This window comes from Eleutherodactylus coqui, chromosome 5 (genome assembly GCF_035609145.1).
Source record: "Eleutherodactylus coqui strain aEleCoq1 chromosome 5, aEleCoq1.hap1, whole genome shotgun sequence".
NCBI lineage: Eukaryota > Metazoa > Chordata > Amphibia > Anura > Eleutherodactylidae > Eleutherodactylus > Eleutherodactylus coqui.
In genome coordinates this window covers 140,274,924-140,289,382 of record NC_089841.1, presented here as the reverse complement: position 1 = coordinate 140,289,382, position 14,459 = coordinate 140,274,924, and the positions used below count along the sequence as shown (strand labels likewise).

Below are 14,459 nucleotides of genomic sequence, written 5' to 3'. Positions count from 1 at the left end.
AAAAAAAAAAAAATGTCAGCATGCACGTGCGCAGCCCTAGTGATCTCCGTGGGAATCCACAATGCAGGCGCAGATCTGACACTAGCGCACACGCATGTTGCTAGGATACATGCAATGAAGCGGTAAAAACACGGTGCATACGCAGCCATATGTGCGCAAAAAACCCTGCATTTGTAATCATAGGGGGAGGGGGGATTCAACATGCAGCGTTTTCCGCAATCGCCCATGGACATTATGTGACATCAGCCAGCCACTGCGTGAGCCACACTGCTGCAGCAGCTCTCTGTATCTGCGGCCATAGTGCAGCCAACCACCAGCACTGCAGCAGCGGCCATGGAGGAGGCAGCGGCGGCCCCTCCACACCTGCCAGCACACGGCACACATCTCCCCTCCCATCCTTCTCCTCCTCCCCGGTGACACAGAGCAGCGCAGCTCCCAGCCAAGCAGCAGGAGCCGCACAAACCGGCTCACGTGTTCTCTCGCGCACAGCCCGCCCCCTCGCAGGTATCCTTCCGACTTCCCGTAAAGAGTCCCCCGTGTGCCGCCAGTGTTGTCCCCCTCCAGCTCCTCAGTCATCTCTTCTCCTCGCAGCGGTCAGTCGCCGGATGAGTGGACGGCATTTCCAGCCGGTTTAGGTGTCGCCCATCGGAGCGGGCCCGCGGTCAGTGTGCTGGCGGATGTAGTAACGGCGCGGCTGTATTCCTCCGCCCGTCCGTTCTCCTCAGACTGTTTTGGTCTTGCTCGCCTGTGGCAACCGCGAAGCGCTGAGCCGCTGTGATCTGTCCACCCGGCGCGGCCTCAGCTCCAGCCCCGGGCCCCACGCCGCCGCTAGGCCGCACTCCGACCGCTCCGCTCTTTTAACCACTGCTGTGACTGAATTATTATTTTTACCGTAGAGGAGAAGCCGCTGTTTTTTTCCTTTCCCCCCCCCGGTTCGTCAGCTGCTGTGACCGCCGGTAGTTTATGGGACCGTCATGTCTATGAAGCAGACGGGTAATAACAGGAAGCCCGGCGGGGCCAACGTGCCGGCGCCCGGAGGAGGAGGCAGACAGAACATGGGCAGGTGGGTGATGTCGCGGGGAGGCCATGTTATTCCAGGGCGTTGCGGGTGTGGGAGGAGGAGCGGCGGACTAGGCCGCGGGCTCTGCAGGCCTCACCTTCAGGGCGCGCAGTGTGCCGGCAGGGCTCCTCCGGCTGACCGCCGACATTGCTGGGGATTTACAGCCTGTGTGCCCGGCAGCCGCCGCCGCTGTCCTCCATGTGTTGTGCGGGGCGGAGGGGGTTAATCCGCAGTGCTCTCCGCCGGCAGACAGGGCGGCTGTGCCGGCTGCGCAGTGTGAGCGGGGCGTCCGGCCTGATGGCGGCTCCCCGCGGGGACTGTGACCTCCGAGCAGACCTTCCTGCAGGCTGCCGCAGCCCCCGCCGCACACCGCCGGCACGTTTATGGCCCAGCAGGCGGGGATGGAGGTGGCTGCTGCCGGGGCTTGTGGTCCCACAAGGGTTGTCCCCGACCTCCTGACGACTAACGCAGGGTGCCTTATCTCCTGTGGCCCCAGGGCCGCACTGTCAGTCATACACTCCAGAGGGTGCAGTAAAGGGGTATCCCATCTCGGGGCCCCCAGTGTGCTGCAGGTTCTCCCCACGCCGCCTCTCCTGCTACAATGCCCAGCTCTCTTGAAAAGCTTTTAGCCTTGTAGTTGTTTACTGCTGGTTGCTAGGGGAAACGACCACCTCTACTACCGAGCTGGGATGGCCGCATGCCTGTGCAGTGCTCTGCTGGGTGGCCGGGGATCCCTGCACACCGACTCCCAGTATGGCCACCAGCTACCACTGTCCTTACATAGGACTGCTGAGCGGCGCAAACGTCAACAGATCATTGTCTGCGGAGTCAGAAGTGCGCAACCAGCGCCGTCCGTTTCCACGCCGTAGCCATGGTGGTAAACTGCATAGAAAACTAAAGCCACTCGCATACTGGCGCCTGTAAAAACGTGGCGTTTTACAGCATTTTCAAAGCGTCTTGATAGTGTTTTTTTGTAACACACCATTTCAGTGGGTGATGAGGTGCGTTTAAAAATTCTCTGAAACGCACTAAAATAGAGCAAATAGTTGAAAATCACGGCGTTAGGAACGCTGCGCTCGTCTGAGAAGCGCATTGAAATCAATGGAAGCGTTATGCAGCGTTTCAAATGCTGTATGAGAGCGTCCGGAAGTCCCCGAGAACGGGGCAGTGGTGGGGCACATCGATAATCGCAGCATACTGGAATGGGATTCCTGAGGTGGGAATAACCCTTTAAAGGGGGACACTTCCCACAGTTCAGAAGGAATGGTGGCCAAGTAAAGCTGATTATGCCTACACGAATTGACCTGCAGCAGCCGGAGTGGCCTGAAGAGATGGAAGAACGCTGCAAGTTTTTAATGTATCTTGCATATTTACAGACGACGTTGGTGACGCAACAGATAACCAGTTGGAAGTCCGGTTCAGCCAGATGTGCCTCAACATATCTGCTGTATCTGTTCCACTGCAGCGGAGATGCGTTGCTTTAGGTTGTCAAGTGTCGCCAATGGCGCCCCGCGTTAAACATCTGTAAAGTGCATAAAAAGGTGAAGAGTTCGACTATCTTCTCAGGAATGCTCTCGCACAGTGGAAAGGCTGCGGACCGCCCGCAGCGGAAGATTCAGCTGCAAAACCCGCACCATTTGTATGTATCCTTAGCCAATTTCCACAGCGCTCCCCCTCACCTTGGAAGTCTTCGCGTTGTCAGCGCACCCGTTCACCCACCGGCCTCTGGTGAGCACTGCTAGTTGCGTCTGACCACTGGCGCTGCGCTCGCTAGAGGCTGGCGGGTGAAGGGGTGCGCTGACAATGTTAAGACTTCCAAGGTGAGGGGGAGCTCTGTGGCTGCGGAAATTGGCTGAGGATACATAGGGATAGTGTGGACTTTGACTATTTCTTATCAGAAAATGCTGCTGAGTGTTCCGCTGCGTGTTGTTCTGGCTGTGGTATGTCAATTGAAGTATGAATAAATCCGCTTTACTTTTGGGCAATTTTTTTTTGCATCACCCTATAAATGGCATAAATGTGTGAAAGGTGCATTTCACACCTGTAGGACTTCTGCCTATAGGACTAGTGCGTGTTCCCTGCAGCGCTCTGGAGAGCATGAGACCATTATAGATGGCAGTGAAATGCCAGGTGGTTACCACAATCTCATAAACTATAATGGCGAGGTCTGCAAGTATAGACGGCCTTGCCAAGCAGCGGCCAAGACTCCATTCTGATGTGTGGGAGACCTAGAGATGCTTCGTACTTGCATGTTTCTGGCTCTGAGTTAACACTGCTTTCTGAAATGGGAAGTAGGGGGGCCGCAGGTTGTGCCCCCTGCTGTATAACCAGTCGGATGTTCTGTGCAGGAGTCTGGGAAAGCTGTATGAGGTTGCTGGTGCCACCTGTGCTGGCTGGCAGCTTATCTATCGCCTGTAGCCTTAAACTGATAGTTATTGGACGGGAGAGGGCAACTCAAGGACTAAGGCAGCTTTCACACCTATGTTACGGCTTCCGGGTTTACTTCTCTCTGTTCCGTTTTTGGAGGAGAGAAACTGAAGTAAATACGTAGATTTCAGAAAAACAGGCTTCAATTCCATTATGGTCCCCTCTTTTTGTATGGGAAAATAGCAGTCTGCAGCGGTATTTTTTAGTAAAAAAGAAAAGAAATGGTAACTGATATAACAAAAGCCTTTGTTTTTCCTTTTTTTGAAAATTTTTTAACTCCATTGATATCTACGGGGAATAAAACGATCCGTCTTATTTTTCTGTTTTCCGAACATGGAGCAGAGGGAAGCCCTGCCGCAGGTGTGGAAGCAGCCTTACTCTTACATGTGACTGCTTTAGGCCGCTATCACACGACCGGATTTGAATTGTGGATTCTGCGAGCGTGTGATCTGCGATAATATATGGAACAATTAAATACATTGACTTATGCAATTTCGACCACATTAGCGTGTTGGAATTGCGTAATTTACGAGCGGATAATAAAATGCAGCATGTTCTATCTTACCGTGGGTATGCGTGACATAGAGCCCATAGTTCTCTTTGGTTGTAGTTATAGTAGCAGCCCATATGTAATTACATTGCTTATGGGCGGCCTCGTCATCGCTAAGTGACTGCTAGAAATATAAACAAAAAAATACAGTCCGCCTTCGTGAGTATACCGTCATGCGCAGTACAATTTCGCAGCGGATCCTGCTTAGGGCCGTGTGAGTCGGCCTCAACGTGGGGAAATGTTGTTTTTTTATTTGCTTATCTTTGTTAATGTAAGCAGGTGACGGTGCGTACTGAGTAATGGACGGCTCGACCATTAAAGGTGGTCATACACATTAGAAGTAGATTGGTGGTTGATCATCTGGTGAATGGTTGTTTCAGACGCAGCCATACAAGTTTTAGTCAATATTGTCTGTTTTTCAGGCAGGCAATGTGTTTAGCGATGCCGGGCAATGGACAGTCTTAAGTTTTTTTTTTTAGACGGGACGACGCTCGGGCAAACTATGCCCGACGCTCATCCTCGCACATACTAGCTCCTGTGCTGCGGCACGGGAGCTAATATCGTTCGCTCTCAATGGGGAGGCTGCAGGAGATTTCTCTCCTCGCGCCCCTCCACCCCTCTCCATTGACATAACACAGCGGGCGTTCAATACTGAATTGCTGCTGTTATGTCAATGGAGAGGGGCGGGGGAGCGCGAGGAGAGAAATCTCCTGCAGCCTCCCCACACCCCTGCTGGCCGCTCTATGAGCGACCCAGCGCTACTAGCTCCCGTGCAGGAGCATGGGAGTGAGGGCACACGGACGAGTGTCGGGAATAGTTTGCCCAACATTCGTCCTGTGTAAACTCAGCTTTACTGGGAATTTAATTTCTATTGTCTGAAAAATTCACTTTGCTACGCTTTTTAAAAAATGTCTCCATACGATGACCCTCTGTCACCAGTCATCTAAAACATTTGCTGCTATTTAAACTTCATGTGACAAACTTCCATCAACTTCTTCAACTTTAGTTTAAAGCAACTCTTTGGTTCTGGGCTAACAAAGATGCTTCTACCTAATGCACACTGTTCATCATTGGTCTAAAGACCCTTTCACACGGGCCAATAATCGTTCGGATTCCTGTGATCCAGTGAGAATATGACTGATTATCGCTCATTCGGGGCGCGCATTTGCACTGAGCAACAAACAAGAGTTCGCTTGTCATTCAACGTTTAGTTGCTGCATTCAGAAAACTGAACGATGGTTCGGCCATGTAAATAGGCGACGGTTCACTTATGAACGACTGTCTGCTTGCTGCGATCACCGGCCCGCTCCTCCACCATTCCCTATCGGTGCTTGGTCCTGTGTGAAAGCATGGGAATGATTATTGCTAGGACGTGTCGGGCAGCTGTGCCCACCAGGTTGTCTCGTGTAAAAGCAAGTTAAGACACTGCATGCCGCTTTGATTTGCCATGTGGCCAGTAAGAGCAGCATGTAGTACCTTAACTATTGATGTGTACCAATGCTGCTGTAACACCTGCGTCAGGCCACCTTAACACGGGCAAGAAAATGCAGGATTATGAAATGAGTTATTTTCAATGGCTTTATTCCCATGTGCATGTTTCTTGTCATGCAATGTTCTAATACTAGCAACTCCTGTTGTAGTCTGTCGCATGCAGCAGCCATGCTAGATTATTTTCCAGGAAAAAGCATAGCTGTCGCTGAAACGTTGCATGAGCCAATATGTAATATTGCTGCTAGTTTCTTGCGGGAATATCGCGCTCATCTGTGTGAAGTAAGCTAAGGCTCAATGCACATGGCAGGTCTGGATTCTACCTGCTGAATCCCGCACGGAATCCGGGCCTAACCGCGGCCAGTAACCCAGTGTACCTGTGGTCATCTTCCGGCTTCTCTGTACTATCCGCGGCCTATCTACAATGTCAGTTGTGGATGGGCTGCTGGTCGGGCGGCTTCCATTGACGTCAATGGAAGCGGTCCGTGCGGGAACTGCAGGAAAATGTAGCATGCTGTGACTTTTCATCCACGAGCAGAAACTGCAATTAGTTTCCGCTCGTGTTCATGAAGAATCCTTTTGCTATAGCATGCTATGGGCAGTATTTGCTGCGGAACCTGGTAGCGTGAGGCCATAGGGGCAATTCAGATTTTCTGTGTCTGCTCTATTTTTGGAGGAGAGAAACTGAAATAAAACTGAGTGTCCACTTTTTTTCCTCCATTGATTTCAATGGGCTTTCAAGCAAACTGAAAGGCTTCTGTTTGTTTCCATACCATCCAGGTTTGTTTGTTTTAATGGGAAAATAGTGCAATATGCAGCGTTACTTTTCTGTGTATTAAAAAAATAACCCCAATGGAAGCAAACAGAAGCCATTACACTGAATGACATCATTGAATGGCTGTGATTGGTTCATCAAGCGCCGGCTCTGATTGGCTGAGGCAGTGTTACTGAACCAATCACAGCAATTTCTTGCTGGAGGCGGGTTATTCAAGCCCCGTTACCAGGAAGAGAATGCTCTCTCAGCGCTGAGGACTACACGGAAAACTACCAGAGCGCCGCAGCCCAGTGAGAGGTACTTTCCCCTTGAAAATAAGACTATGCCTCTTTTGGGGCCAAAAATTAATATAGGACAGGGTATTTTTGGGGAGACATGGTAGTATATGGACTTTCATTGATCCAATCACATTAGCGTGTAGATGCGGGTGTGAAAAAGATTGACGCATGCTCTTAATTCACCGCATATCACGCAGTGTGAGCCCTATTTTTTTTTTCCTTTTTTCCCCCCTCTATGGGAAGCACATGCTACACTATCCATGCGCTATACATTGCATATGGGCGATGATGCATATGCAGCTCTGCTATGAGACAGTTGAGGAGTCCCTGATGAGCTTTAAAGGCAGACTTTCCTTCCAGCAGTTGATCCCATCCAAGCGCGTCGGGTATGGCGTCAAATTATGTAAGGTGTGTGAGCACAACAGGGTATACCTGTGATATTTATATTTTAAAAATGTGTATATAATATTTATTGCGTAAGGCAGGGACTGCCACCGTAATCCCCGGAAATACCCAGACAATATTGACATTAAGGGAAATGCTGCTTGGGAGCTAATGGCACCGTTCCTGCACAGAGAGTACCGTGTGTATACAGACAGCTACTATACTAGTGCCCCACTCTTCAAATCACTACATGCTGCAAATACAGAAGCCTGCGGGACACTAAGGCCTCACGTCCACAGGGAAAATATGGCCCACACGGATTTCTGCCACAGATTTACGCAGTGGAAGCACTTTTAAGGCTGGGTTCACACGGGGCGTATTCCCGCCGGAAATCCCGCGGTTTGGCCGCAGCAAAAACCGCAAGGTTTCCGCCGGGAGAACTGCCGCGGAAAAACCCGCGGCGGCTTTGAAGCGGCCCGGCCGCTCGCTTTTCCGTTGCGGCCAGCGCTCCCATAGAGGAGAGCGCGGCCACGGCGTAAAGAAAAGATAAACAGGCATGCTGCATGTTCTGAAACAGCGGCTGCGGCCGCCGTTCCAGCCTGACTTACTGCAGTGGATTGGCCGTCCCGTGCGGACGAGATTTCTGAGAAATCTCGTCCACATGGCTGGCTAATCCCAAGATTAGCGGCCGTGGGCGGATTTGCCGCGGCGAAATTCCGCGCGGCAAATTCGCCCTGTGTGAACCCAGCCTAAATTCTTTTTTTTCTTTGCATGCGGGAGATCCATTGACATAGAGGACAATTTAACCCACCCGTGAGTGATCCGCATGAAAATGGAGCATGTTGTGTTCTTTTTCCCAAGCGTGAAATCTGAGAATCGCTTAAAATACCATCCGCGCCTATTTAATTAAACGCGGATGATGAATGCTTTCCTATGGGTTGTGGATTTGTGGTTTTTTAAAGTTCGGATTTGCTAATTATTTCCCCGTGGACCTAAGGCCTCAGGTCTATGGGCATAATTCATTTAGCAAATCCGCACGTGTGATGCGCAGATCAATTTGCCCATAGGGAATAGTTTGGCATCCACAGGTAATTAAATACCCGCGAATGTCATTTTTTTCCCCCCGGCGCGCGGGGAAAAAAAGCTGCATGCTCCATTTTCTGCGGATTCCCACACAAGCTGCCATTGGCACATCAGCGGCACAGACGCAGCTGACACTGCGTCCGTGCCGTGGATCCACTGGAAAGCAGGAGATTTAAAAACAACAAAGCACGGCGCATGTGTGCAGCACGCCGCCGACACGCCCAAACGCGTCCACTGTGCAGAAAGATCTGACCGCAACGGAGAAGAAACGCATGGCAGCCGGATAGGTAAGAAAATGTCTTTTTACGCCTTATGGCTGCGAGCACGGATGGAAACCGTTGGTGCCCTTGGACATGAGGCCTAAGACAGAGCGGGATTCCCACAACCCCCAGTGCCCAGGTGCGTGGGAAGGCGGGAATCAGACGTGCTTGCAAGTGACCCACTGCTCACAGTTAAGTGGCATGACAAAAAGTACATCTACACACAGACACCTTGGTAAAGGAGAGGGGGGCTGCCACGGGCAAGAGAAAATCTGTCCGCGTCAGACTACAACAAATTTATGGGGGTGTACACCTGTCCATCCAGGGCATGGTACAAAAAGTTAGCAAGCTACTTTATTCAGATCGCTATCTTTTTAATGCCTACGTAATTTACAAAAAGTCCCCGGGAACACTCGCCTTCCTGCACTTCCAGGAGCAGCTTGTTGAGCGCCTTCTGTTTCAGACCACCACACCTCAGCAAGATTACGAGTCTTAGGAAGTGCGAAGATTCACAGAGCGCCACTTCCTGCACCCCATCCCTGCCATTGAGGTTGATGGAAGGAGGTTGGGTCCCAACCAGGCCCTCTGTAATTACCCCTAATTTAGGAAATTTTACACAGATTTGTATATTTTTAGTATCTTAAATTTAGGGAATGCCAAAAAGGAAAAGGGGGGGGGGGGGGGGGGGGGAATTCTTTAGAATTTTTAGGGAGTCTATTTATTTTCTGCACAAGTGAGCAATGGGGCCTGGAATTTATTCAGTGATGCCCTGACAGCCAAAGGGTGTTCCCTCCATTATAGGCCAGTAAGCAGATTGGGGCTATTTTTGTGGTATTGCTGAACACAGAAGAACCAGTGGAATACAATCGCCTCAGTTTTTTCTGCTTTATACAAAGTCTTTGAAATTTACGTATTTGTGAAAAACTATTTTATATAATTTTTTTTCACCTGTTTGACATTAATTCCTGCAAAAACGGTATGGGTCAATATGCTTAGTTTACCCGTAGATGAATTTGTTAAGGCCATCATTTGTGGGGGGGGGGGTTCTCTATCGTTTGGCTGCTCAAGGGCTACGAATGGCCAATGGGCCTTAAAACACTTTAAAGCAAAATTTTTGTTCTGAAAGCCACCAGCTGCTCCTTACGGTTTGAGCCCAGTTGTGCATACAGACAGAAGACTAGGGCCACAATACATATATTTTTGAACATTTCCTATCAGCCAACACATTGAGACTAAACTCCCTTCTAATTTGAGCCTCATATGCTCACCTCCAGGACCCCTCTAGCGCAGCATTGGTCTTCTGGAGCGCACTACCTCAAAACATCCGAACAATCCCCGACGCACGGAACTTCAGATGCGCCTTAAAAACGCACCTCCTCCTGATCTAATCCCCCACTCCCACAACATGCCCCCTGCCTATGGCTACCCACACCTTCCACTTTGCCTATCGTATACATCTTCTGCCCCTGTACCTCCTTATCACCCCCCCCCCCGTTCCCTAATAAATACTGTATGTAATTTTTGCACTGTCTTGTGTACCCCCCGTGCCTCCTCTCCTGCCCCTGTACTTCCTGAACCACCCTCCTACATTGCTCAAAAAAACAAGTTTTTTTCATTATGTGCCTCCAAAATAAAGTAAACAAATGGAAATGTATATCTTAGCAAAAAATTGTACAGTATGTTTGCATTAGGGATGAGCGAACGTGTCCGTTACGGACACATCCGCACCCGGACACCGGCTTTGCCGAACACTGCAGTGTTCGCGCGTAAGTGTCCGGGTGCCGCCGGGGGGCGGGGAGATGCGCGGCGGCGCAGGCGACAGTAGCGGGGAACAGGGGGGAGCCCTCTCTCTCTCCCTCTCCCCCCCACTCCCCGCCGCACCCCCCCGCGCTGCCACGGCGGCCCCCGAACTTTTTCGCCCGAACACTGAAGTGTTCGCAAAGTTCGGTGTTCGGGCGAAAAAGGGGCGGAGCCGAACGTGTTCGCTCATCTCTAGTTTGCACATATTTGGCATTGCGGTTAAAAATGTGAAAAAGTGAAAAACGAAAAAGCTCCAATATTAGTACTTTTAGTATGCACAAATTATTTTGGTTTCTTAACCACTTAAATGAAATACTATATGTTGCGAAAAAGCAATGTCATAATCACTTGGATATGCAAAACCTTTACAGAGTTATTCTATGTTAAAGTGAGACTTGTCAGATTTTCAAAATTTGGCCTCGTTGAGGCATAAACAGGCTTGGTCACTAAGGGGTTAAAGCAATTGTCCGAATTCTTCTTAACATTATTGCTCCTCATTTATACAAATGATCCTATACTCTCCCCTCCCAGCTCCTCACCTTCCCAGCACCACAGCTCTGTTCTCGGTGCCAGGTGTGTGACAAGCTGACTTCTAACAGCATTGTCAAAGGGGAGATCAGTGCTGGACACAGCCGGGAGTATATGAGCCTTTGTTTTTGTACATGGGGAGCATGAATTAAAAATATAAAATTGTATAACCCCTTTTTGGGGAAAAAAAACCGCTGTGAAATCTTCCTAAAAGGGTTTTCCAGGGGTAAAAGTATTTAACAGAAGTTAACTTAAATAATGAGGTCCGCAATAGACATGCTCATTTGTCACTATTGTACTCTTGGGGCTCATTCAGACTCCCGGGACTATGCAATTTTGGTCAGTTCACTAGCGATGCTTGCTCTTGTGTAAAAGAGCAGGAACGATTATCTCTGGGACGACCTGTCAGGCAGCCGCTGCCCAACATATTGTCCATGTAAAAGTGCCCTAAGGCGAGGTCCACACAGAGCGGAATTGCCACAGAATTATAGTGCAAACTCTCCGCATGGAAATTCCACGGCATTTACCACAGTAGCAAAGTGGATGAGATTTTGAAAATCTCGTCCACAAGCTGCAGAAAGAACCTGCACAGAATCCGTGCGAAAATTGACGTGTGGCATTCAATTCCACAGCATGTCAGTTGTATCGTCCTCTTTGCTGCGAGATTCACCTTCTGTCAATGAGGGTGAATTCAGCACAGGAATTCGCAATAAAACTTGTCCAAGTGGAGACAGGCTTTCCGCGACTGATCTGCAACTGAATGCCCACTGTGGACATTTCCAATGGAAATTGGCCCCATGTGGGGAGTGTGTTCTTGTCACGTCCTGGGCCTTCTGATACCTATGGGTGGATGCCACAACAGATTGCTGCAGCTCTAAAGGCCAAGGGTTGTCTAACTTGCTACCAGATAGAAGAATACACTACATTGGCCCAATATATCTAAGCCTATGGCAGCAGCCTAATAAACCCTGCCGGAGGTGGGGTCTAATAGGATGAGTTACGTAGCAGCCGGGAAGGCCTTTGTTAGGTGCCAATAGGTGACAGAGGGTCTGCCCCTGTCATCTACTTACATCCTGCAGTTGCTATCCATTGTAGCATGTAGGGGGTTTATCTATGAGGACCTGAGGCATCTAGAGATTATAGCCGAAGCCTGGCTGTTGGTAGTCAGCTAAACTGCTGATTTAATGTGTATGCAATTTATTAGCTCACTAGTGAGGTCTGTAAAAAGCTGTATTGGCCATCACTAGGAGTTAAATTGTATTCTATAGTGCACGGACAACCAATGCAGTGGCTGCTACTGGGTGGAGGCATCAGGGTAGCGGTTGGATAAATAAAGATCAGCCTGGCAGCTGTAATCAGGATACAGAGGAGAGATTAGTGATGAGAGGTGGATTAGCTAGTTGCAGTAATCAAGTTGGGAATGGATTAGGGCAACAGTAAGGGCCCTTTTTACGTAGACCAATAAATCGTTCAGTGTAAATGCATGTCCCGACTGAACTATGAACGAGAATTTGTTCACTTTTCGTTAGTTGTTCCGTTCGTGCGTGGCGAAAACTGAATGAGGGATCAGCCTGTGTAAACAGGTAGTTAACTTATGACTGCCTGCCTGCTTACTGTGAATGGAGGTGGATAGGCTGGAAGGGTCCCTGGTTTGCTCAGTGTCCATTCATTAATGATGCTCGTTCCTGTGTAAAAGCATAGGAATATTGCTGGGACGGCCTGTCGGGCATCTGTTGCCTAAGAGGTTAATTAGTGTAAAAAGGCTCTTAGGCCTCATGTCCACGTGGAAATTCATGCCTGCACGGATTCCCCATGCAGAATCCTGCATCCGGCCCCTCCTGCCCCGCAGACATGAGGTCAGAAAATCAGATATACTTACCTGTCTGGACGCTGCGGATCTCCCCTCCTTCGTTGCCGGTTCTTTTTTTCTTCGGCCTGGCGGATGTGCTTGGCACACCAGCAGCGTGCCGCGCGCATGCACTGTGCACATTTAATTTTTTTCTTTTAAACTCCTGCTTTCCTGCGGCACAGCACAAATACAACTGCGGGTATTCTGCAGGACCGGACGGCTTTAATGGAAGCCGCAGAACCGTCCACGTGGGAGACCCGCACAAAATCTAGTGTGCTGCGGGTGCTTTCCCGCACGTGCGATCCGTGCGCCAGGGAAAAATGACATCCGCTGGTATTTAATTACCGGCGGGTGTCCAATGATTCCCTATTGGCGCGGATCACGCGTGCAGGAGACCCACGCGCATTTCTAAATTCCATTAGAGTTTTGATGTGTCCGCAGAGAGAAGCAGGTGGGTTCTGGAGATGCAACTAGTGTCACCTGCACCTCAGAAGCAAGTGATTGTTTATAGAGAGTGGAAGAGTTGAATATGACTCCAAGACAGCAGACCTGCTGCCGAGTCGTTCCAGTAGCACTACACACTGAAGTGGGAAGAACAGGTTTAGGTCATAAACATCAGAAGTTTAGTTTTTGATTCACTTTTGGGTGGAGAGAGGACAGGTTAGACAGTGGATAATCTCTGGGATTTTGTTGTAGTGCAAGGGTGATATCTCAGGAAAAGGTGTATAATGGAGTGTCATCAGTGTACAGATGGTACTGAAAACCAAATTTGCTGATAGTTTATCTGATAGGAGCTGCATAAATGGAAATAAGAGAACCGAAAAACGAATCCTGTGAGCCTTAACAGTAAGGGCTCATGTCCACAGGCGGTTTTTCACTGTAGATTACACATGAGATGCACGGCTGTGTGATATACGGTAATTGAAGTCCATGAAAATCAAAGGACTTTTCACTGGTCCATACACGTGCGTGTAGATACGCACGAGAAATAGATCACAGAATGCTTTATTTCTCTGTGTACCATGCAGCGTGAGCCCTATACACTTGTATAGGCAGCTCATGCAATGCTGTCAATACGGGAAACATTGTATATGGGCGGCGTATTCATATGCAACTCGACTATGAAGCAGAATTTTTAAAAAGTTGCAGTGCGTGGTATACTCGGGCATGCATAGTACACTCGCAGACAAACGCAGCCTCTGACGGTATTTACAAGCAACTGGAACCAATATGGCTGTGGACAGGAGGCGTAAGGGGAAGAAAGAATATTGTACAGCATAGTATGTATATAATGATACCATGCTATGCACCCTATCATCATCTTCTATATATGTGTCAATGTCTGTTGGAGTGACACTTACAAACTACAACCGATTGACGTGAAATTTAGCACACAGTATAATCTCGACCTGGAGAAGAATTTTGTCACGGCAACCTTATTTGCATTTTTTTGCCTTGACTTAAATTTTATTGCAGCAACCCCCAAATTTGCTTTCACCAATGGATTCTACGCACTCAATTTAGTGTTCCTGGTTATTTCCAACAAGTAATTCCCACTAGAAGAGTCAGACTGAGCGTTGACAATTTGTGTTTTAGGACTGCTTTTTAGCCCGTCTAACCCTGATGGAGCCACCTATCATTGGCCCGTTTTGTCCTTCCTAATTCCACCTTGGATGTCCGTGTGCATAACAGGCAGGAGTACATGGAGCAAATTTATGAACACCGGGCCTCATTTATCAAAACTGCCTAACAGTAAGGCCGCCGGAAGACGAGTGGGTCGGATCCGGCGGCGAGGACTCTGGACGCGGGACCCGACCTGAGGGCCTGCAGGGACCAGCGCGTACTCGCCTGCGCCCTGCAGGTCCAGCTCTTTCATGTGCCGGTTGCCGGGCAGCCGGTGCATGTGCACACCGGGGCCGGTGGCGGGTGAGTGACGCCCCGCACAGAAATAGGACATGCCGCGCGAGATTTCCCGCG

At 49.5% G+C, this 14,459-nt stretch overlaps 1 protein-coding gene across 6 annotated transcripts in view; it reads left to right on the top strand.

The window, feature by feature from the left end:
- The first annotated feature begins 501 nt into the window (after positions 1-501).
- ATXN2 (ataxin 2) overlaps positions 502-14,459 on the top strand; it is a 97,086-nt gene continuing 83,128 nt past the window's right edge. For 2 of the 6 annotated variants that reach the window (XM_066603245.1, XM_066603244.1), the window contains exon 1: positions 503-1,063. In XM_066603245.1, coding sequence (XP_066459342.1) covers positions 975-1,063 — 89 coding nt within the window. In that variant the 5' untranslated portion in view covers positions 503-974. Of the gene's footprint in view, positions 1,064-14,459 lie in introns of all 6 variants that reach the window. The other 4 variants (XM_066603248.1, XM_066603247.1, XM_066603246.1 and 1 more) reach the window with 4 other exon arrangements.